Source organism: Balaenoptera ricei, chromosome 8 (assembly GCF_028023285.1).
Source record: "Balaenoptera ricei isolate mBalRic1 chromosome 8, mBalRic1.hap2, whole genome shotgun sequence".
NCBI classification, from domain to species: Eukaryota; Metazoa; Chordata; class Mammalia; order Artiodactyla; family Balaenopteridae; genus Balaenoptera; species Balaenoptera ricei.
The window spans coordinates 89,585,355-89,611,781 of record NC_082646.1 but is presented as its reverse complement, the minus strand read 5'-3'; the positions used below and the strand labels follow the sequence as shown (position 1 = coordinate 89,611,781).

General features: G+C 37.2%; 1 protein-coding gene across 1 annotated transcript in view; it reads right to left on the bottom strand.

Moving 5' to 3' along the window:
* The window catches only part of PDHX (pyruvate dehydrogenase complex component X), an 89,050-nt gene that overhangs the window by 20,825 nt on the left and 41,798 nt on the right, over window positions 1–26,427 (bottom strand). The window contains exons 4-7 of the mRNA XM_059929641.1: window positions 17,002–17,201; window positions 14,248–14,346; window positions 7,149–7,323; window positions 5,380–5,527 (exon numbers count right to left, since the gene is read on the bottom strand). Of these exons, the coding sequence (XP_059785624.1) occupies window positions 5,380–5,527; window positions 7,149–7,323; window positions 14,248–14,346; window positions 17,002–17,201 (622 nt within the window). The remainder of the gene's footprint in view (window positions 1–5,379; window positions 5,528–7,148; window positions 7,324–14,247; window positions 14,347–17,001; window positions 17,202–26,427) is intronic.

Genomic DNA, 26,427 nt, shown 5'->3' with positions numbered 1-26,427 from the left:
GCTTTACTGCCCTTTGCAGATATTGTGGGTTTTTTTTTTTTAACAAATTGAAGGTTTGTGGCAACCCTGCTTCAAGGAAGTCTACTGGTGCCATTTTCCCAACAGCATTTGCTCACTTCATGTCTCTGTGTCACATTTTGGTGATTCTCTCAATATTTCAAACTTTTTCATTATTACTATATTTGTTATGGTTATCTGAGATCAGTGATCTTTGATGTTACTATTGTAATTGTTTTGGGGTGCCACGAACCACACACACAGAAGAAGGTGAACTTAAGTGATAAATATTTGCGTGTGTTCTGACTGCTCCACTCATTGGCTGTTCCCCTGTCTCTCTCCCTCTCCTCAGGTCTCTTTATTCCCTGAGATTCAACAATGTTGAAATTAGGCCAATTAATAACCATACAATGGCCTCTAAGTGTTCAAGTGAAAGGAAGAGTCACACATCTCTCACTTTAAATCAAGAGCAAAAAGTGATCAAGCTTCGTGAGGAAGGCATGTTGAAAGACAAGGTAGGCCGAAAGCTAGGCCTCTAGTGCTGAACAATCAGCCAAGTTGCAAATGAATGCAAAGGGAAAGTTCTTGAAGGAAATTAAAAGTGCTGCTCCAGAGAGCACATGAATGATAACAAAGCAAAACAGCCTTATTGCTGAGAGGAAGGAAGTGTGAGTAGTCTGGATAGATCAAACCAGCCACAACATTCCCTTAAGCCAAAGCCCGATCCAGAGCGTGGCCCTAACTCTTCAATTCTGTGAAGGCTGAGAGAGGTGAGGAAGCTGCAGAGGAAAGTTTGAAGCTAGCAGAGGCTGGTTCATGAGGTTTATGGAAAGAGCCATCTCTGTAACATAAAAGTGCAGGGTGAAGCAATAAGTGCTGATAAAGAAGCTGTAGCAAGTCATCCAGAGGATCTAGCTAAGAACATTAAGGAAGGTGGCTACATTAAACCACAGATTTTCAAGGTAGATGAAACAGCCTTCTATTGAAAGATGCCATCTAGGACTTCATAGCTAGAGAAAAGTCAATGCTGGCCTCAAAACTTCAAAGGATAGGCTGACTCTCCGGTTAGGCAGCTGGTGACTTTAAGTTGAAGCCAGGGCTCATTTACCATTCCAAAAATCCTAGGGACCTTAAGAATTATGCTAAATCTACTCTGCCTATGCTCTATAAATGGAACAAAAAAGCCTGTATGACAGCATACAGTTTATATACTGTTTACAAAACAGTTTACTGAATATTTTAAGCTCCCTGTGGAGACCTACTGCTCAGAAAAAAAGATTCATTTTAAAATATGATTGCTCGCTGACAATGCACCACGTCACCCAAGAGCTCTGATGGAGATGTACAACAAGATTAACGTTGTTTTCATGCCTGCTAACAATCCATTATGCAGCCCGTGGATCAAACATAATTTTGACTTTCAAGTCCTTGTAAGAAATACATTTCATAAGGCTATAGCTGCCATATACAGTGATTCCTCTGATGGACTTGGGCAAAGTAGGTTGAAAAACTTTGGAAAGGATTCACTATTCTAGCTGCCATTAAGAACATTTGTAATTCATGGAAAGGGGTCAAAATATCAACATTAGCAGGAGTTTGGAAGTTGATTCCAATCCTCATGAATGACTTTGAGGGGTTCAAGACTTCAGTGGAGGAAGTAACTGCAGATGTGGTAGAAACAGCAAGAAAACTAGAATTAGAAGTAGAACCTGAAGATATGACTGAATTGCTGTAATCTCATGATAAAACTTGAACAGATGAGGAGTTGCTTCTTACGGATGAGGAAGGGAAGTGGTTTCTTGAGATGGAATCTACTGGTGAAGATGCTGTGAAGACTGCAGAAATGACAACAAAGGATTCAGAATATGACATAAACTTAGTTGCTAAGCAGCAGCAGGGTTTGAGAAGACTGACTCCGCTTTTGAAAGAAGATCCACTGTGGACAAAATGCTATCAAACAGCATCGCTGCTACATAGAGCCGTTTGTGAGAGGAGAGTCAGTCAATCAATGCAGCAAACTTCACTGCTGTCTTATTCTTTTAAAAATGCCCACAGCCACCCCACCCTTCAGCAACTCCCACCCTGATCAATCCACAGCACTCAACATCAAGGCAAGACCCTCCAGCAGCTGAAGGCTCAGATGGTGGTTAGCATTTTTAGCAATAAACTATTGTTAGACATAATGCTACTGCACACTTAACAGACTATGGTATAGTGTAACATTACTTTTATATGCACAGGAAAACCAGAAAAAAAAAAAGTGTGACTTGCTTTATTGAAATATTTGCTTTATTGTGGTGGTCTGGAACTGAACTCGTGATATTTGTGAGGTATAAAGATACAGATACATTCAGAGTAAAAAGATGTAAAACGACATAATATAAAAACATTAATCAGAGAAATCTGGAATGCCTATATAAATATCAGGCAAACGAGGTTTGAGGATAAGGAATATTATACCAGGAACAGACAGGACATTACATGATGGGTCTATTCACCAAGAAAACATAAAAATCCTAAATGTGTATATGCCTAATAACAGACCTTCAAAATACATGAAGCAAAGACTGATAAAAACTAAGAGAGGAAACAGACAAATCTACGATTATAATTAAGGATTTTAACACTCCTCTTTCAAAGATTAATAAAACAAAGAGACAGGAGATCAGTAAGTTTACAGAAGGTAAGAACAACAGTATCAACCAACTTCACCTAACCAACATTCATAAAACACTCCTCAAAAGTAGAACACACATTCTTTTCAAGGACACTAACTTTTGTGCTCCATTGCCTGCGCTTAGTCAAGCTGGCTCTGCACCTTTGTAAAAGAATATTGCCTATAGCCTGAAATATACATAATAGCCCTTTCTCAATGCTCTGCCTGCAGAGGCTTGAACTTTAAAGGTGTAACACTTTTCCATTCACATAGAGATAAAAAGCTGCAGAACGGAAAGCAATTGCCTTGTTGGAGGTTTACAGGCACGTTGTGACCAGACCACCCTGGCACTGTAAGAACAAAGGGTTCCAGAACCAAAAAGACTGCAACAACCAGTCACACCCCCTACCCTTTCAGTATAAAAGAAGCCTGAATTCTAACCCAGGGAAGATGGTTCTTTGGGACATAGTCTGCCATCTTCTTGGTCTGCTGGCTTTCTGAATAAAGTTGCTATTACTTGCCCTAACATCTCGTCTCTCAATTTATTGGCCTGTTGTGCAAAGAGCAGTATGAGCTTGGACCAGGTAACATTATGACTATAAAATAAACCTCAACAAACTTAAAAAGATTTAAATCATACAAAGTGTGTTCTCTAAACACAGTGAAGTTAAACTAGAAATCATAAAAGAAAGAAAAACTGAAAAGTCCCTAAATATTTGGAAATTAAACTTATACTTCTAAATAACTGATTAATCAAAAAAGAAATCACAAGGGAAATTAGAAAACATCTTGAATTGAGTAGGAAGGAAAATAAAACATGCCAAAATGTATGGGCTACAGCTAAAGCACTGCTTAAAGGGAACTTAAAAGTATCATATGCTCATGTTAGAAATAAAGTTTATTATATTATATTGACATCGATTTTCACCTTAAGAAACTAGGGATAAAAAGGGCAAATTAAACCCAAAGCAAATAGAAAAAATGAAATAATAAAGATGAGAGTAAAAATCAATAAAAACAAAATTATAGAAATAGAAAAAGTTAGTAAAATCAAATAACTAGTTCTTTGAAGAGATCAATAAAATTGATAAACCTCTAGCCAGACTGACCAAGAAAGTTAGAAGACAAATTACTGATATAAAAAATGGTAATCTCACTTCATTTACAGTCATCCCTCTGTATCCAAGGGGAACTGGTTTCAGGACACCCCTTGGATACCAAAATCCGAGAATGTTCAAGTCCCTTGCATGAAATAGTGTAGTATTTGCATATAACCTACACACATCCTCCCGTACACTTTAGATCTCTAGAATACTTATAACACTTAATATGATGTAAATGCTATGTAAATAGTTACCAGTGCATGGCAAATTCAAGTTCTGCTTTTTGGAACTTTCAGGAATTAAAAAAAAATATGGTTGGTTTAATTCACAGATGCAGAAGCTGTGAATATGAACGGCCAACTGTATACATAGATGTTAAAAGTATAATAAGGTAATATGATCAACTTAATGACAATAAATTTGATAACTTAGAAGACATAAACAAATTCCTTGAAAGAGGCAAACTACCAAAGGTCATTCAGGAAAAAATAATAACTCAATCTATTTTAAAAGTTGAACTTGTAGTTAAAAATCCCCATAAAGAAAATGGCAGCCCTAAAAAGCTTCATTGGTAAATTCTACTGAACAATTAAAAAACAAGTAAAACCAATTCTACTCAAAATCTTCCAGAAAATAAAGGAGTAAGAAACATTTCCCAACTTATTCTGTGATAACAAACCCAGTAAAAAAAACTCAATAAAAGAAAAACGACAGACCAGTATTTCTCATGTGCACAGGTGTAAAGATTCTTAGCTAAGTTTTAGAAAATGGGATCAAGCAATATATGAGAAAATTTTTAATGATTAAATGAATTTTAATCACTCACTAATGCGGAATCACTCATGTAAACAAAGGTGATTCAACATTTGAAATCAACCAATGTAATTCATCATATTAACAAGGAAAGAAAAGATTATTTCAAAAGATACACAAAAAGTATTTGAAAAAACTTAACATCCATTCATGCTTAAAATTCTTGGCAAATTAGGAATAAAATTTCTTCAACATGAAGAAGGGAATCTTCCAAAAAACCAACAGCTAACGTTAAAGACTGAATGCTTTCCCCCAAGATCAAGAACAAGGCAAGAATGTTTGCTTTTATCACATACTGATCACTGTAACAGAGGTCCTAGACAGTGCAATAAGGCAAGAAAATGAAATAAAGCCATACAGATTGGAAAGAAAAAAATAAAACATCAGATCATTCTAAAAATTTATGTCTCTCAGCAACCTTAGTTTTAATAGATTTGGAGAAGGAACATTACAAATTTAATAACATGAAAGTACATTTTGAAGAGGAACTAAAAATTAAAATGTATAAAGAGTGATATCTAAGATATATTTACAATCTAAAACATTCTTAAATCAGTTTTGGATTTTATACTTTCTAAAACGTTAAGAACTGCTTCTTCAGATATCATACCAAAAAGTATGATGTATTCAATACTATGGAACCAATTTATTTCTTATAGGAAAAGAGAAACAATTCTCTTCTAGTACTAAAATATGCCCAGATGATGAAACTGATGGAAAAAGCTACACAATGTGCATTTCATAAATAAAGGATCTCATAATAGTTAGTTTAGCATGTGTATTACATTAAATAAACTCAACTTTACTAACCTCTGACCAGATTTTGCCTAACTTTTAAAACAGCTCCCAGGTCACAGTCAGTAGTAGCATATGCATGAGGTACAGTACGTTTAGATTCAGTTAACCTCTTGGCAATAACTCTTCTAATATTGCTAGTAGGGACTTCAGTGAACGTGCCCTGTAAAGAATAACATGTCCATTAAACCATAAATAGAATTGGAAAACACAAGCAAACAAACTGTAACTGAAATCCAGTCTCAATGACCTAACTTATGAAAATAAAGATTAATACAGTAAAACTGTTATGAAAAATTCTTAGTATAAGAAGAAATATAAGAAATCTGAGGAATTTTAACTTTACAGTATATGACTGTAGAAAAAAAGCAGAAAAATTCATGTTTCAGTTGTGAATGGAACATCTATATTACCATGTTTAAGATGATTAAAAAGAAATGTACCAAATCATGAATAAACCCCTCATGGGTGTGCTTATTGAGATATCACCTATAAGCCTGTAAGTAGCTTCTGTTACAAACATCACTTCTTAATAAAACTCAAAGCAATCAATAAATCAACAACTACAGGCTATTTTTACTTATAAAAATGGCATACATGAGAAAAAGGTAATCCAAAATACTAGATAATCTTCCAAATTATTTCTATTTTGGTTTGTAATTAAAAATAAAAAATCACATGAGCATCTTATTTCCAAGAAACTCATAAAGTATGAATGGGATAATAAAATCTTCCTGTAACTTTACTGCAGCTTTTCCATTCTGTTCCTTGAACCTCTAACAAAAACATGATGGACCTTAAATTATGTCTAATTCCTTCTTTGTCCTTCACTCCATTCTGGGACTGGATTACAATCACTTAGGATAATACAAAACAGCCAAAAGTACAGCTGACTTGTTTTTTTATAAATGATTTCTGTGGGAATTAAACATCTTATGTTAGCAAAATACTTGATCAAATAAAATAAATGCTGTCTACATACTGTAAGAATTTTAAAGTAAGGTTTATCTTTCAAATTTGAATAACTTACTTTTTAAAGAAATAAGATTTGATTACTCATAAACTTTTGTGTATGTAGTCACGAATCATTAATGTACATTTAAAAAATCTGTTTCTCATGAAACTTGTACTGTTTTTAATTCTTTTAAAATACTATATTGGAATATATTTCTCCATCAGAAAAAGCGGTGTAGGTTTATTTATTTATTTTTTTCAGTGCCCATTCAGCTTTAAACAAACCTGATTATCCTGCATTTCTTCTGATGGGAAGCAAATGACATAAAAGGTACTAAGAAAGGGAGACAGAGAGGCAAAATGGAGTAATTTGAAAACAAAAAAGGGCTATTACATGTATCCAAGAAGGAAAGAATGATTAGCTATACAATCTCTATAGTTCTTCACAGTAAGACTATCAACTCCCTTAGTCAAAAAATAAAACATATCCACAAAAGGGAGCTGGTGTCAGCTACCGATTATGAGTATCACACCCAAGAAAAAAAAGACATGAAAAGAATCACGATTATAGAGCATATACATGGCACTGACATTGTGGAACTTGTGGCAAATTTAAATTGAATCATAATTCTATTTGGAAGTTAGCACTGTACAAACAAATCTGGTTTATGGAAATGTGCAAAACAAAACATTTAGAGAATTTCTGTCTTCATCACTTTGAGCTACTACTATAATGGACTGGTAAAAGAACTCATAAAACATAGAGTAATGGTTCTTATTTTCTCTCTCACTTAAATCTGAAAAATAAAAATCTACTCAGATGACATTACCGCTACATTAGGCTGTCCAGGAGTTGATACTGGAGGGATCATTGGCCGGGGATAAGATGGCCTGGCTGTGGCCCGTGGGGGTAAAGACGCTGTGGGAACGGTTGGCAGGGCTGGGGTGGGTCTGGATTCAGTGATCTTGCTCATCTGTTTCAACTGGACCAGTTTGAGAGCATCCCTGGAGATAAGAAGGAGTTAGATAACCATGATTAGCAACCAGGAATATAAGAACTTTCAGAAAATGGAGGCCAGACGTGAAGGGAAAATAAAGAAATATACTGAAGGCTACAACGCAAAACAATTTGAGCTAGACAAGAAAATCTTGTCTCTCACTTGTTCTACTGATTCATATTTGTCCAATGGCTACAATATTTGCACATTTTAAAAACAAAACAACAAGCAGATTTTATCAAAGTATTGGGTGTAGACAGTTATTTTTTAAAGGAAAATCAGTCTTTATTTCTGGGGGTGGTGTCTTTTGGTAGATGAGCAATTCATAAATTAAGCCATACCCTCATTCATGGTATTTGTGAAATAATTTTCATATAGCATTCAGAAAGTGTCAAGCTTACTGTACCTATGACTTTCATTAGAATATTTACTAAAGCATTGTTTATCCTCGTGCAAATTAGCTTGTTTATGGCCAGGAAATCATACCTCAAATGCTATCAGCACAATCTAATGTAATAAACCTAACCTATAGCAGCATTTAGAATGAAAAATAACTAAACAAGTAACAGACTTGCCTTTGTATTACTCTGCAAAACAAAGGTGTCTTTGTTTATTAAAAGGATATAATTAGACTACTATTCAAACTCTCAATCCATTCGAAGTTACAGTGGTATAAAGTCATGTACTTCCTTAAACAAAGCAGCTTTTTCAAAAATTTTAATCTGACAATTCTAAAGTACTTAAAAATGTTTTACATTAAAAATGTTTTAAATCTAAAAATTTTTTTAAATGAAAAAGGTTTTACATAGTCTAAAAACAACTTCAGGGTAACACAAATCTAAAGGCAAATTATATTTTTAAAATTTCTTAAACACAGTTAATGATTTGATATTATCACATACTAGGCAGAACTCTGAGATGGCCCCAATATTCCTGTTCCTAGTGTACATATCCCATATAATCTCTCTTGAGTGTGGGTGGGCCTGTGAATATGATGAATGTCACTCCCATGATTAGGTTACATTACATGACAAAGGTGATGGATTTTGTAGACATAATTAAGGTCCCAAAGCAGTTGACACTGAGTTAATCAAAAGGCAAACTATCCTCAAAGGGTCAGACATATCAGATAAGTTCTTTAAAAGGAACAGGGAATTCCTAAAAGAAGAAATTTGAATGGCGATTCTCCTGCTTGCATTGGAGAAGCAAACAGGCATTTATGAACTGTCTATGGAGGTGACCTCGTGGCAAAGACCTGAAGGAGGTCTCCAGGAGGTGACAGCAATCCTTGGATGACAGCAAGCAAGAAAACAGGGCTCAGAGTCCTAGTACTCCAAGGAACTGAATTCTGCCAACAACGACGTGAACCTGGAAGAGGGCTCCAACCTTCACATGAGACCCTAGCCCTGGCTGACACCTTGATTTCAGCCTTGTGAGACCAAGGAAACCCAGCCATGCTGGACCAGGACTTCTGACCCACAGCACTGTTAGATAATAAGTGGGTGTTGTTTTAAGCTACTGTTTGTTGCAATTTGTCATGCAGCAATAGAAAATTGACACAGGCAGGAATGCTCTAGCTTGGGGAGGCATCATAGGAGGGATCTTCCAATGTGTACTGGTACATTTTTAAGGAAGGAGAGTCTATGATTTTTATATCAGCTCCAGAAAGGGATACATGAACTTAACATTAAGTGCAAGTAAGTTACTTGTTTCAAAATTAAAGAGCTGACATTTAAGATAAGAGGTCAGACTGACAAAGAAATCTTAAAGCTTGTATCATCCTTGATCTTTAAGTACTGAAAGAGGGAATAAAAGTGGAAAAGTGAGCCTCTTGTGTATGTACTGTGGTTATGTTAATGTAATCTTACACCAGCCATGTGAGAGAGGTATTATTACTCCCACTTTATAAATGAGTAAGTAGGTTCAAAGAGGTTAAATTCCATTTCTAAGTCAGTAGTTCTCAAGCACCTACTCTACTCTAGGTGTTGAAAATATAATGTTAAAACACTTCCCAACAAGGAGTGTTATTCTATAGGAGAGTCATACATTAATCAAGTAAACAAATGAATCGATAGTGAAGAAAATAAAGCAGAGTAATGAGATTGAGAGTCATGAGTGAGAGGAGGTGTTACTTTAAAACAGGGCGGTCAGGGAAGGCCTGAAGAAATAATATTTCTGTGGCTGGACATGAAGGAGCAAGTCTCAAGAACAGCTGGGAAAAAAGCATGTTTCTAGGCAGAGAACAGCAAGTGTAAAGGCAGGGAAATTAGGGCTTCTAAGAACAGAAGGAAGCCCAGCATAGAAGGAGGGCAGTGAACAAAGTGGAGAGGGTTTAAGGATGAAGCTGAAGAGGTAGGCAGCTAGGAGCTGCCAGGGCTGGGACCAAACCTGGGTATGGCCAACTCCAAAGCCTGTGTATTTCCTACTACCTTTCTAATACCTGTGCAGAGTATGCCAATTAAACTAGGCAGAGTCGGAACAAATTTTCCTCAGAAGAAAAGGCTAAAATAGAATTAAATAAGCATATCCCAGATTAACAGCAATTCTGTGACTGAATGAAGAATAGTTATCTATCCAGTCTGAAGTAGCTAAAAGTAGGACCTCCAGACAAAGGCCCTTCACCCACCACACAAAAAGTAACAGGAACATAACTGGAGGCAAGGCTGGTTCTCCAAGGATGAGCCACAAACCTGATGGTAACGGCAGAAAGACTGAGTGTCCTGGGGAATGAGCTTATGTGCTCTTAAGGCTTTTTAACAGCAAGCTTACTCCTACTTGGAAGTTAATTTTAAATTTACTTATGATATTTATAACCCAAAGCACCATTTTTCCAGTTAATTGTGATAACATTTACATGTGAAGTAAATGACTGCCCTACAATTCCTGGGGATTTATGTCATGAGTCAAAACCTTGGCCACACAGATAAAAGTGTGAGCACTGATATAAGATAAGGCCTTTTGTTTTAGAAAAATGCCTTCAACAAAAGATATTTAGCGTTTAAGAGCTGTTACAAGCCACAGCCTAACATTACTAGTCCCCTTTCATCATATAAGGTAATTAAATACACCTCTCTAACAAAATCTATTATTAATCTGGGTTTTAAAGTTTAGCATCAGAATGGCATATACAAAACAACATTGATTTCTTTATACAGGGATCACTAGTGTACCCTCAGTAATCGGTTAAAAACAAACCAACAAACAACAACAACAGAAAACAATGAACACTTGAGGAGATTAAAAAAATCTAAAATAATGCCTGAATACATTCTACTTAGAAAAAGCTTGGTCACACTAAATAGACATATTCTTATTTCACTATCAGCATTACTATTACTTACTATTTTTATCAAGAAAAGGCAGTTTAGGTTCATCCCTAAAAGTAAGTAGGAGTCATCAATCATAAACGAGCAGAAAATCAATTCTGGCCATGGGCTCACGGTAAACTTTTATTGCTGATTTTACACTTACATAGCTCATAAAGTATGAACGTTCATTATTGTTTAATAACAGCCAATAATTTAGTTTCTGTAATACAGAGAATGATTTTTAATGATTTCTGTCCATTAAGTAATTAATCAGTCTAAGCCCGAAGAATCAGGTGGATATTAAAAGCTATAAAAATTAGAGAAAAACTGATACACCATTCACTTCTGCTTTGGGCATTCACTTAAGGCAGAACCTTCTCTACCAGATCCCTTAAGTCATTTGGGTGTGCTATGAATTAGTTTTAAAAAGAAGTATCACTGAAAACATACTAGACATGACTGTCATGCCTACTATATTTGTGATGCTGTGATACGAACACAAACATTAGCTACAAGTATGACTTAAGACGTAGATATGCCAAAGAAGTTAGGCTATAGGCCAAGAACCTCCAACAGTGTCCCTGGCACTTGTTTTCCTAAAACAGTTACATGTACAGGCAAAGCAAAGTCTACATGCTTTTGCACAACATACACTCTGAGCAATATGCTTGCTTTCATGCAACATTAAAATAGCAAACATGACACTTATGGTTTTCTTCATAAATACAATGGGTCAGAGACACCTCCTCAGCTGTTGCAACTGACTTTTCTCTTCTACTTGCACTTTTAGTTGACAAGGTAAGGAGGAAGGATGTCCCTCATTATTTCAAGAATGTGTGCTAAGGTATTTGGGGCGCAGCTTATGCTGAAGGTTGCAATTTGTCAATCTTACCAGAAGATGACATTTCTGTAGATGACACGAGGACAAATTTTTTTCCAAAGGTCACCTCAGTGTTTAACTTAAAACAGGGCATCTTTAGTAGTATACAAAGTAAATATTCTCAATAATGCACGCTTTAAGGATCCATTTTCCTCATAAAATCTTTTGTAATACGTCATATTTTAAAGACCGAAGGTTGACCCTCTTATGGTAGGGAGTTAAAGGGCAGGGAAAGGACTGGGTAATAGGCAGACAAAGATAGCAAAGATATCAAAAACATAACTCTGTAATAGTGCTTCCTTAGGGGATCCAACAAGATAACACCATTCTGTCCTCCTTAGGAGATGTCAGACTACTATGATAACTTTCAACTTGGGTTTAAAAAAGATACCTGTTCATCGTATATGTATTAAGCACATACGGAAAGAGAAGGGAAAGAAAAAGAAAACTCTACTTCTTTACCCCACTGCTGTCACACCACTGATCTGCCCTCTAAACGGTCACTAATCACCAACTTCAAGAGCCTTTTCTCAGATCCCTTCCTCCTTGACTTATAACCATCTCCTAGATATCCTCCAACACAGAAATTTTTGCCTTCTAAAATGTTTACCTACTGATGATCTCAACTGTAACTATCACTTTATTACCTGTCAAATCTACGTCTCTAGTACCAAACTATCTCCCAAGACGCATCTTCACCTCACTGATTCTAATATCTGGAATCTGGTTTGTCAGCACTGACAATAAGCTTCAAACCAAACACATTAGTTATTCTACCAAGACAAACGCTTCCGCAAGTCCCTTATTTCTATTTATGGGGCCAAAATGTCATCACCTGGAACAGAATCCCAAGTTCTTCCCGTGACTCGTTGCTATCCTGGTCTGTGCTCTACAATCCATCCTTTACAGGCTTCTGGATTTTCTCCTTATAATGCTGTATCCATCAGTGATCTCTCTTTTACATTCCTACCCACATTCGAGTATTCATTCTCTCTTAGCTAGACTACTTTATGAGCCTATTAATTTATCTCCTTACCTCAAGTCTTTTTCTGCTCCAATTTATCTTTCACAAATTTGCAAAATTGATCTTTCTAAGTTACATCTATGATTATTTTACATTTCACCAAATCTTCACAATTAATGAATTAAATATAGACTCTTTATCTTATCCCTCAGATATATATGGGTAAGTCTACCATGTTATAAAGAAAGTTGTTCTCTCCCATTTTTACAGAGACTTTTTCATAAGGTATGGACTGGTAGAAGATTAACAAAATTAAGATACAAGTAGTATATACTAGATAAGGATTAATGTGGGGGAAAAAACCAGGCTTAACTACCTACCAGGATTCTTTATTTTAATTTTTTATGGCTAAGTGAAACTTTTAAGTCTTTTAATTAAAAATCCACAGTCCAGGATGTTGCCTTTCAGCCAGCGGTCAGAATAGCTGATTTCCAACTCATGTGAGTATGGTGGCACAAACTTCACAGTATATGTTTAAGAAAACCACACACACCTGTCTGATTAACATATCAGTAAGGCTGAAGTACAGATAAATGAGGATATCTAAGAATTAAAGTGTATTTCTTTCGTTAAAAGAAATATCCAACAATAAACCAATGCTTTAATGAAGAGTAAAATAATACAATGAAAAGAAAGAAAAGTCACTTGGTCTGCCACTTAATAATTTCCTAACGTTGCTCTACCTCAACTTGTAAAAATTTCTGGCCAATACTACTGATCACTTTTATCAATAGTAGATAAACAGGGGATAAGTATATTGCTTTAAAACATTAACTCAATTTGAAAATTTAATATTACTCTAGTAGAAATGTGGCAGACACCACTATAGCAATTTCACATTAGATCATATGCCTATTTGATTAACCTCTGTCTTCCTCACCAGACTAATTTTCAATAGAGCACAGGCCATCTTTTTTTTATATATTCTTGAAAGACACAGAAGTTAAACAAATAGAAACACATAGTGTTCTTGAACAGGAAGACTCAACATCATAAAGATGTCAGTTCTCCCAAAGTTAATTTAAAATGTGATACAATCCCAATAAAAAGAACATAGTCTTCCTGCCCAACCCCACCAGCAGGGCTAGACAAACTGTTTAAAATTCATTTGGAAGAATAGTAAAATAAAAATAAAGCAAGAAAACTGGTTTACTGAAAAAGAAGAGCAAGGATAGCTCTATCAGATTTTAAAGCTTACTATAAAATATTTCTAATTAGGAGTGTGGTCCTAAAAAAGTGAGGTACTAATTCACAGACAGACTGATCAACGGAATAGAAAAGAAAATCTAAAATGAGACCCAACTGCATATGGAAATTGCTTTGATCATACACGTGAGCAAAATCCAAATGGGTTAAGAATGAAATTTTTTCTTAAACTATGCTTCAGAAATTTAAATGTGATCGCATGATTATTTCATACAAACTTAAAAACAATATAAAGATTCACCACTCTGCACTCTAATTTTCTCCATTTATCATAATTTCTAAGGTTCTGGTTTAGTTATCAAATTAGAACTGTTTTTCAGGAGCGCTGCAATTATTCAAAAAACAACCCTTGCATAAAATACATTTTATGCTGACAAAAGCAATTAAAAGTACAAAAGAACAGTGTATTTCCTTTTAAGTCTTATCACTGAATAAGCCCTTCTTTAAATACCTTCAGAAAAAGATGATCATGATAAGTAATGGAACTGGTTATTACAAAAAGCACACACATACTCTTTAGTGAATATCCCCCGAGGGCCAGTGGCTGTGCCCTGGTTAGCATCCAGTCCGTGTTTTTCCAGAATATTGCGGGCAGCTGGACTTAAACGGAACCTAAAGAAAACATGAAAATTAATGGAACCAATTAACACTTATATTTGATTCAAATATATCTAAATGTCCACAGTTTTGCTGAAAATTAGAAAAATTAAAACATAATAGAGCTATAATGACTCCCATAGATAGTGACAGTCAAATAAATTAATCGTACTAACCTGGTCTATTTTACTATGAAAACATTTTCATACAGATTTAACTAGTTATTATTTCAAAACACTCTTTTAATGAGAATAAATATTCATAGGGAGAAAGCTTCTATTTTGACTAATCACTTTTCACATGGCTCCTCACCACATACATCAGTAAGAAACTATGCTGTTCCTTCATGGTTTTTTTTATTATAGTAAAATATATGTAAAATTTACCATTTTAAGCATTTTTAGGTGTTATAATTGAGTGGGATTAAGTACAATTACAATGTTGTACAACCATCACCACCACCCATCTCCAGAACTTTATCATTCTCCCAAAATGAAGCTCTGTACCAATTAAACAATAACTCCCCATCCCTCCCTCCTCCCAGCCCCTGGCAACCATCATTCTACTCTGTGTCCTTACTAACTTGACTACTCTAGGTAACTCATGTAAGTGAAATCATTCATCATTTGTCCTTTTGTGACTGGTTTCTTTTACCCAGCATGTCTTCAAGGTTCATCCATGTTACAGTACGTGTCAGCATTTCCTTCCTTCTTAAGACTAACATTCCATTGTATATATACAGCACATTTTAGACATATGGGATGTTTCCATCTTTTGGCAATTGTGAATGCTGCTGTTATGAGCATGGGTATACAAATATCTCTTCAAGTCCCTGCTTTTAATTCTTTTGAGTATATCCAGAAAAGGAAGTGCTGGATGATATGGTAATTCTATTTTTAATATTTTGAGGAACTGCAATTCTGTTTTCCAGAGTGACTGCACCATTTTACATTCCCACCAACAGTGCACAGAAATACTAATTTCTCTATATCCTCAGCAACACTCGTTATTTTCTGTTTTGGGTTTTTCTTTCTTGTTTTTAGATAACAGCCATTTTAATTAGTGCGAAGTGATATCTCATTGTGGTTTTGAATTGCAGTTCCCTAACATCTTTTTATGTGTTTACTGACCATCTGTACATCTTCTTTGGAAGAAATGCACACTTGAGTCCTCTACCCATTTAAATTGGGTTGTTTTGTTGTTGTTGTTGTTGAATTACATCTTAACATATTTTTTCAAGTCCTTCGTATTTACATGCAAGCATTTTTACTTCATATACAAAGAAGAGAGGCAAACACAATTATGTTGATTCTATAGACAAGGAAACTGAGACACACACCAAAAGGTCACATGACTGTCTACTGTTCAAATAAGACCTTTAAGCCTAATAGCAAACACAAATAACTACACAGTCAGATTTTTAAAAATGAGTAAAACGGGCTAGATCCAGAAGTTTATAACTCCGAAAAGGAGAGGAACAAATGTGGCATTTTCTGCATTTCTGGGAAACAGCTCTAGCTGATATGGGCTCAGTGGTACCAAATCTTCAGATTTTTCAAGAGAAACTGAAATTTTAGATTTTAATGTAAGATTAACTAGTAACAAACCAAGTGAAAAAAAAATTTTTAAATCACTACATGGGCCAACACTGTGCAGGTTCACAGGTCACCTGGTTTTTCAACTACACCATGGGGTTTCAGACCCATGTAAATTTCTAACGATGGATATTAACAAAATCACAGAGTATACTACCTTTGCAAAGGGGAAAAGACCATTAAGTACAAAGCATCCATGAGCCTACCTTGTGATTTTCATGGAAAATAAAGAGGAGCCAAGGCAATGGAGTCAGAAATACTGTGTATGATAATGGAAAGTTAAAACTCAGTACTTGAAACACACTGGCAACTTCTTCTAACAAGAACTGACAATGGTAAACGACTGGAAAAAAATATAAAAACGAAAGCGTCTGCATTTTTATTTACGCTCAAAAGCATTCTTAATAGGACCATTTTTCTAAAAAGAACTTGTTTTACAAAAAAAGGAATTTCATATAATTATAGAGAATATTAAAATAAATAAATAAAACATAATTTTCAGAGTCCATCGATTAAAGTTATGGAAAGCTAAAGTGAAACGATGTTTACTAAGTATCTGTGTTGTTACAGAACAACTGGACAAACTCGAGCTCTAATACATGTCAGAAACTCAAATGCAGGGTAGTTAGAAAAGGAATGCATGTTAAAATGCTAATTTCATTTTATATCAGCTATACATTTGAAACTGTAATTCACATTACGGTAATTAGGATTCCACGAATGGGAACACCATATGAAGTTTGGTACACTGAATTCCATTCTGGAATCCTAAAACCTAACTCAAGCTCAGTGGGGACACAGACTATTTGCCTTTTTCTCCACAAGGTGTACAGGGCCTTCACAGCACCTGGAATATAGTAGGTATTCAATACTATTTGTCTGTGGAATAAACAATGATGGTAAAATAATCATTCCTAGACCTCAGTTTCCTAAGAGAAAAAAAGGGAAGAGCAGCAACTTCCTACTTAATGTACAAAGGTGTTTTAAAAAGGATAATGATTAAAATACTCAAAAAGTTGCTGTAACATTTTTTTTTTTTTTTTTTAAATAACATCATTCAAATAAACATACTCACTGCAGTTTTCCCGGTATGTGTTCCTTTTTGACAGGGGTAGAAATCTGTGGTTCTGGTGAAGGGCAAGGCACTGATGGTTTTGAAGCTGGTGACGAAGGACCTATATCCTTGGGAATTTCAACATGTTTCCAATCTTCTCCTTCTTCAACTAGCAAACCAATTAGTGCACCTAGCCGTATATTTTTAGATCCTTCTGCAACCTATATTTTAAAAAGAAAATAATTGCAGAGATGGAAAGACTCATGACTTCATGAAGTAGTTTATTCCTTGGACAATTCTGTACCAGGCAGAAATCTCTTTTAACGTGAGCTGAAATCTGCATCCGAGCTAGCCTGCCTCCGCCTTTCCTGTGCCTCGCCTACCTTCCCGCACCTACCCCTCTCTTCACCACTCTCCTCCTTCCTGTTACTGATTCTACCTCCTGAAAAAAAAAAAAAAAAAAACCTAGACTCTCTCCTCTTTCTGACAGGCTTCAAATATATAAGAGCTACCATTACCATCTTCCTTTTGATGTCATTCAGTACAAATCCAAAACAGGAGTTGTAGTAACATATCTTAACTATTTGTCTTTCCCAGACAGTTTCCACAATGGCTTAGAGAATTCCAAGATTTCATAAGGGGTTAACTCCTTCAAATAAGTCATATTTATGAAAATTAATTTAAAGTAAAATCTTTTCAGTAAACTTAGTCTCTGGAAAAAAGAACGTCCCATTGTATAGACAGAATTGGTTAACTACTGTGGTTAATAATGTTAAATATACTTTCCACATTTCTCTATATTTAATTTCTTCCCTGTATGTATATTTGCAAGACCTAAGAAATAAAATAAAAACCTCATGAATTTTCTGTAAGTACATGAGAAACATGGTGGTGTCTCAGCTAACCACTTTTTCATAGATAATGCCAATTAAAAACATAAATAAGATCGAAGATGATTTTTTTAAACTCAAATATATTTTAAGCATTTCAGCAGCATTAATTTATAAAGAAAGAGTTGATTCTTATTTACTTATTAAAAGAAGTCCCTAGAGAACCTTCAGATGATAATATAAGTTCAGTACTGGAAGAAAACGTCATTCCTTCAAAGTTTTCTATTGTTCCCTTTCAATTACTTTAAATAAGATTCATTAGAGATGTAATCTAATGAATAATAGAATGATAGACTGCAGGACAGTCACTAATATAGTAATTATAAGTAAAAGCGTAACTCTTAGAATGGGTTTGACATTTTCTAAGTAACAGTAATTTTCATGCTTATTAATATGTGCACTATTAAAATAATAAGGCATAAATTCTGAGAGTTAGGAAGCTTTCTAAGTTTACTAACTACTGATGGAGAAGAACAGTAAATATATATAAGAAATGGGTATATACAACTAAATAAGGATGTTTAATGAATTGCGGCTGAGGAAAGAAAGATGCTAAACAACCCAAGAACAATTTGTTTAGTTGTTTGTCACATACTAAAAAGTTTCACTTCTGTGGACTGCTCATTTTTCTTTACTATGTCAAAAAGATGAGTTAAGATTATGAATGGGTTAACACTTTTTCTTCTTCTGAAAATGTCTATTTACCTGCTTATGAACTGCTAACTCAAAATCACAAAGTAAAATGATCAATTTTCTAAAAAAATTGATAGAAAAAAGCATTAAGTTATATGAAGTACACTTGATGTTAATTCCTATGAAAACTGAACCAGAAATAGGATCAATATCCAAGTTCAAAGAACATCACTCAAATAAAAAGCATTCTTTAAAAAAAGGTAAGTTTTATTTTAAAAATATCAATAGGTTTCTAAAACCTGAATCAGATACTATATAGAATCTGAAACTGATACCTCACCTTGTTTCATTTACTACAATAAATCATATAAATGATTCTGTACATACCCTACTTATTGACACCTTCATAAGTGGGCAATAATGAGCATTTAGTATCATTTCCATTTTTACCATATCTAAATATCAAGTAAATTTTATTTTTAACTACTCATATTTTTCCATTAAAAAATGACATGATGAAACATGAAATCCAAATACCATGAACAATGATATACTACCACACAACTTGAACATATTAATATTAGTTATAAGAAAATAATGCCTATTACAGTTCCATTTAAAGTCATTAAAATCACTATACAAATTTAAGATCGCTTCTCTTTTTCTATTCCCTTAGTGCAATAAGAGATCTTTTAGAGGTGTGCTAGTTTCCTGTAGACATTTGCTTATGTTGTGGTCAGCAAATATTTAAAATTGGTGTAGACTCAGTAACGGAAGAAGATGCTCTTTTCAAAACTGTGCTGAGAAACCAAATGAGCCTTTGTTACTGCTCCCTCTGAGGTAGCACTGTGGATGTGCTCTGCTCCGCTACAGCCTCTGGAGCTTTGTGACACCTCAGAGGCCCAGGCCTTTTCCCAGGCATTTGACTTACTTGATCAAAATTCTCCCTTACTCTTGTGTCACTGATTTAATATTAAATGCAAGATTTTTATACTTAGTTCTGCGAAAACAGCCCATTAATGCTCAAATATTGGATCTGGAGTCTGTCACTTAAACTACTAGCCTTCCCTCACAGTTTTCTATAGGCTCCCTGGGTTTCAAAGCTGGCTCTGCTACTTATTAGTTATGTGACCTTGGTGAGGTTTCTTTATCTCACCATGCCTGTTTCTTCATCTGTAAAATGGAAATAATAATAGTAACTACTTCAAAGAACTATCATAAGAAATAAATGAGTTATATACAAGACACTCAGAATAGTACCAGACATCTAGTGAGTACTACATAAATTGGAAAGATGCTATTATTATGTTTTCCTCCAAGTTATTTTTAAAACAAAAATATACTCAACATGGATCAAGACTGAACTACAGAGGAGTGTCCCGATTGGGAAGCGCTGGAAATTCATACCAAAAGGCCCAGCATGAGGCTGGGTAAACAGCGACATGTGAGACATTGAGACAAACTATTTCTGTGACAAACTATTTCTCAATATACATATACCTATAGAGTCTGAATTCTTTCCCTAGGCCCAGACCCCTGGTATGAGTCCTCTTTACCAGAGACATCCCCCAAAACTGAAATGTATTATCTGCAAATGTGCTATAAATACAGCCCCCTTAATAAGCTCCAGTGTACCCAAGGATATGAGATGCTGAAGACACAAAATATCTACAGCAGTATTTCCCAACAGAGAAATTGTTTGAGAGGGTTCACTCCATTAAAGGTGCTGGTAAATACTGTCTGCTTTGACTCTGACATTAAAAAATAATCAGTAAGTTAAGAAATTATTTAAATATTTTTCTTCTTTAAAACAGAACAGTTTGAGAGCTGCTAAGTGAGTACTGAAGGAGCATGTACAATGGTTAGTGGAGATAAGCTGAGTCACATGACTGGCTTAGTTGGTTTGAAAACAGTACAGATTTTCCATCATAGTTTGAACCATTATACAGTTTTAAATTGTTTTTATTCTTTAATATATATATTTAACTTATATGCACAATGAACTTTGGTTTAAAAGGAAGACACATAGAAACAATGAAGCAGAAAACAAATCAATGACAAGCTAAAATGCAGAGGGGAGAAGAGACATTCACTAAGTCCTTGAATACCAGTTTGTCTGGTACTCAAGTGCCGGGCACTGTTCTAGCACAGTATTAACTCATTTAATTCTCTTAAAAACCTTATGAAGTGCTATTATTATTCCCATTTACAGATAAGGAAACTGAGGCAGAGAAAGGTTAAATAACTTGCTCAAGATCACAGGGCTAGTTAGCAAGGAGTCAATGCAGTGTGACACTAGAGACAACATTCAGTACGATCAGTACCCAATCTGTAAATTATATTTGCTCAATCAAAATGATCATACAGGGCTTCCCTGGTGGCACAGTGGTTGAGAATCTGCCTGCCAATGCAGGGGACATGGGTTCGAGCCCTGGTCTGGGAAGATCCCACATGCCGCGGAGCAACTAGGCCTGTGAGCCACAATTACTACTGAGCCTGCGCGTCTGGAACCTGTGCTCCGCAACAAGAGAGGCCGCGATAATGAGAGGCCCGCGCACCGGGATGAAGAGGGGCCCCCACTTGCCGCAACTAGAGAAAGCCCTCGCACAGAAACAAAGACCCAACACAGCCATAAATAAATAAATAAATAAAAATTAAACTTAAAAAAAAAAAAAGATCATACAGCACCTCAAGACAGTGCTACTATTTTTACAAAGAAGCTTAAAAAAGAAGAGTAGATTATAAATGATTTAGCTTTTAATTCATGGGGAACATAGACTCATTTACTACTTCAATGTCATTTACCCATTTCAGTATTAAAAAAATTAGAACTGAGAGTATCTCCCAATTAGTAGAATTTGCTCTGAGCTTTGAGAGGGTATTTTCTCAGTTAAAAATATTAGTCTACAGAGAAGAATCAACTGAAGGTCTTACAACTTCAAATTTCAACCATTAACTTTCAAACTACAAAATGCAACGCTGAAGGAGACTGCAGGCAATTTAATAAAAAATAATGGGGGGGAGGAGAGAAGATGGCGGAAGAGTAAGACGCGGAGATCACCTTCCTTCCCACAGATACAGTAGAAATACATCTACACGTGGAATTGCTCCTACAGAACACCCACTGAACGCTGGCAGAAAACGTCCGACCTCCAAAAAGGCAAGAAACTCCCCCCGTACTTGGGTAGGGCAAAAGAAAAAAGAAATAACAGAGACAAAAGAATAGGGACGGCACCTGCACCAGTGGGAGGGAGCTGTGAAGGAGGAAAGATTTCCACGCACTAGGAAGCCCCTTCGCGGGCAGAGACTGCGGGTGGCAGAGGGGGGAAGCTTCGGAGCCACGGAGGAGAGCGCAGCCACAGGGGTGCGGAGGGCAAAGCGGAGAGGTTCCCGCATGGAGGAGCGGTGCCGACCAGCACTCACCAGCCCGAGAGGCTTGTCTGCTCCCCCGCCGGGGCGGGCGGGGCTGGGAGCTGAGGCTCGGGCTTCGGTTGGATCGCAGGGAGAGGACTGGGGTTGGCGGCGTGAACACAGCCTGAAGGGGTTAGTGCACCACAGCTAGCCGGGAGGGAGTCCAGGGAAAAAGTCTGCAGCTGCCGAAGAGGCAAGAGACTTTTTCTTCCCTCTTTGTTTCCTGGTGCGCGAGGAGAGGGGATTCAGAGCGCCGCCTAAACGAACTTCAGAGACGGGCGCGAGCCGCAGCTATCAGCGCGGACCCCACAGCAACAGGGGCGCAGAGGGAAAAGTGGAGAGATTCCCGTACAGAGGCTCAGCGCCGAGCAGCACTCAGCAGCCCGAGAGGCTTGTCTGCTCACCCGCCGGGGCAGGCGGGGCTGGGAGCTGAGGCTCGGCTTCGGTCGGATCACAGGGAGAGGACTGGGGCTGGCGGCGTGGTGAACACAGCCTGAAGGGGTTAGCGCACCACAGCTGGCTGGGAGGGAGACCAGGAGAAAGTCTGCAGCTGCCGAAGAGGCAAGAGACTTTTTCTTGCCTCTTTGTTTCGCGGTGCGCAAGGAGAGGGGATTCAGAGCGCCGCCTAAACGAACTCCAGAGACTGGCGCGAGCCGCGGCCATCAGCGCGGACCCCAGAGACGGGCGTGAGACGCTGGGGCTGCTGCTGCCGCCACCAAGAAGCCTGTGTGTGAGCACAGGTCACTCTCCACACCGCCCCTCCCGGGAGCCTGTGCCGCCCGCCACTGCCAGGGTCCCGTGATCCGGGGACAACTTCCCCGGGAGAACGCACTGCGCGCCTCAGGCTGCTGCAACGTCACGCCGGCCTCTGACGCCGCAGGCTCGCCCCGCCTCCTCCGTACCCCTCCCTCCCCGCGGCCTGGGTGAGCCAGAGCCCCCGAAGCAGCTGCTCCTTTAACCCCGTCCTGTCTGGGTGGGGAATAGACGCCCTCAGGCAACCTACACGCAGAGGCGGGTCCAAATCCAAAGCTGAACCCCAGGAGCTGTGCAAACAGGGAAGAGAAGGGGAAATCTCTCCCAGCAGCCTCAGAAGCAGCGGATTAAAACTCCACAAACAACTTGATGTGCCTGCATCTGTTGAATACCTGAATAGACAACGAATCATCCCAAATTCAGGAGGTGGACCTTGGGAGCAGGATATATTAATTTTTCCCCTTTTCTTTTTTTTTGTGAGTGTATATGTATATGCTTCTGGGTGAGATTTTGTCTGTATAGCTTTGCTTTACAATAGCTTTATTTTACTTCACTATATTATAGCCTCTTTCTTTCTTTCTTTCTATTTTTTCTCCCTTTTAGTCTGAGCCGTGTGGACGAAAGGCTCTCGGTGCTCCAGCCAGGCATCAGGGCCGTGCCTCTGAGGTGGGAGAGCCAACTTCAGGACACTGGTCCACAAGAGACCTCCCAGCTCCACGTAATACCAAACGGCAAAAATCTCTCAGAGATCTCCATCTCAACATCAAGACCCAGCTTCACTCAATGACCAGCACGCTACAGTGCTGGACACCCTATGCCAAACAACTAGCAAGACAGGAACACAGCCCCATCCATTAGCAGAGAGGCTGCCTAAGATCATAATAATGCCACAGACACCCCAAAATACACCACCAGACGTGGACGTGCCCACCAGAAAGACAAGATCCAGCCTCATCCACCAGAGCTCAGGCACTAGTTCCCTCCACCAGGAAGCCTACACAACCCACTGAACCAACCTTAGCCACTGGGGACAGATACCAAAAACAACGGGAACTACAAACCTGCAGCCTGTGAAAAGGAGACCTCAAACACAGTAAGATAAGCAAAATGAGACGACAGAAAAACACACAGCAGATGAAGGAGCAGGGTCAAAACACACCAGACTTAACAAATGAAGAGGAAATAGGTAGTCTACCTGAAAAAGAATTCAGAATAATGATAGTAAGGATGATCCAAAATCTTGGAAATAGAATAGACAAAATGCAAGAAACATTTAACAAGGACGTAGAAGAACTAAAGAGGAACCAAGCAATGATGAAAAACACAATAAATGAAATTAAAAATACTCTAGATGGGATCAATAGCAGAATAACTGAGGCAGAAGAAAGGATAAGTGACCTGGAAGATAAAATGGTGGAAATAACTACTACAGAGCAGGATAAAGAAAAAAGAATGAAAAGAACTGAGGACAGTCTCAGAGACCTCTGGGACAACATTAAACGCACCAACATTCGAATTATAGGGGTCCCAGAAGAAGAAGAGAAAAAGAAAGGGACTGAGAAAATATTTGAAGAGATTATAGTTGAAAACTTCCCTAATATGGGAAAGGAAATAGTTAATCAAGTCCTGGAAGCACAGAGAGTCCCATACAGGATAAACCCAAGGAGAAACATGCCAAGACACATATTAATCAAACTGTCAAAAATTAAATATAAGGAAAACATATTAAAGGCAGCAAGGGAAAAACAACAAATAACACACAAGGGAATCCCCATAAGGTTAACATCTGATCTTTCAGCAGAAACTCTGCAAGCCAGAAGGGAGTGGCAGGATATACTTAAAGTGATGAAGGAGAAAAACCTACAACCAAGGTTACTCTACCCAGCAAGGATCTCATTCAGATTCGATGGAGAAATTAAAACCTTTACAGACAAGCAAAAGCTGAGAGAGTTCAGCACCACCAAACCAGCTTTACAACAAATGCTAAAGGAACTTCTCTAGGCAAGAAACACAAGAGAAGGAAAACACCTACAATAACAAACCCAAAACATTTAAGAAAATGGGAATAGGAACATACATATTGATAATTACCTTGAATGTAAATGGATTAAATGCTCCCACCAAAAGACACAGGCTGGCTGAATGGATACAAAAACAAGACCCATATATATGCTGTCTACAAGAGACCCACTTCAGACCTAGAGACACATACAGACTGAGAGTCAGGGGATGGAAAAAGATATTCCATGCAAATGGAAATCAAAAGAAAGCTGGAGTAGCAATTCTCATATCAGACAAAATAGACTTTAAAATAAAGACTATTACAAGAGACAAAGAAGGACACTATATAATGATCAAGGGATCGATCCAAGAGGAAGGTATAACAATTGTAAATATTTATGCACCCAACATAGGAGCACCTCAATACATAAGGCAAATACTAACAGCCATAAAAGGGGAAATCGACAGCAACACAATCATAGTAGGGGACTTTAACACGCCACTTTCACCAATGGACAGATCATCCAAAATGAAAATAAATAAGGAAACACAAGCTTTAAATGATACATTAAACAAGATGGACTTAATTGATATTTATAGGACATTCCACCCAAAAACAACAGAATACACATTTTTCTCAAGTGCTCATGGAACATTCTCCAGGATAGATCCTATCTTGGGTCACAAATCAAGCCTTGGTAAATTTAAGAAAATTGAAATCGTATCAAGTATCTTTTCCGACCACAACGCTATGAGACTAGATATCAATTACAGGAAAAGATCTGTAAAAAATACAAACACATGGAGGCTACACAATACATTACTTAATAACGAAGTGATCACTGAAGAAATCAAAGGGGAAATCAAAAAATACCTAGAAACAAATGACAATGGAGATACGACGACCCAAAACCTATGGGACGCAGCAAAAGCAGTGCTAAGAGGGAAGTTTATAGCAATACAAGCCTACCTCAAGAAACAGGAAACATCTCGAATAAACAACCTAACCTTGCACCTAAAGCAATTAGAGAAAGAAGAACAAAAAAACCCCAAAGCCAGCAGAAGGAAAGAAATTATAAAGATCAGGTCAGAAATAAATGAAAAAGAAATGAAGGAAACAATAGCAAAAATCAATGAAACTAAAAGCTGGTTCTTTGAGAAGATAAACAAAATTGATAAACCATTAGCCAGACTCATCAAGAGAAAAAGGGAGAAGACTCAGATCAATAGAATTAGAAATGAAAAAGGAGAAGTAACCACTGACACTGCAGAAATACAAAAGATCATGAGAGATTACTACAAGCAACTCTATGCCAAGAAAATGGACAACCTGGAAGAAATGGACAGATTCTTAGAACTGCACAAACTGCCGAGACTGAACCAGGAAGAAATAGAAAATATGAACAGACCAATCACAAGCACTGAAATTGAAACTGTGATTAAAAACCTTCCAACAAACAAAAGCCCAGGACCAGATGGCTTCACAGGTGAATTCTATCAAACATTTAGAGAAGAGCTAACACCTATCCTTCTCAAACTCTTCCAAAATATTGCAGAGGGAGGAACACTCCCAAACTCATTCTACAAGGCCACCATCACCCTGATACCAAAACCAGACAAAGATGTCACAAAGAAAGAAAACTACAGGCCAATATCACTGATGAACACAGATGCAAAAATCCTCAACAAAATACTAGCAAACAGAATCCAACAGCACATTAAAAGGATCATACACCATGATCAAGTGGGGTTTATCCCA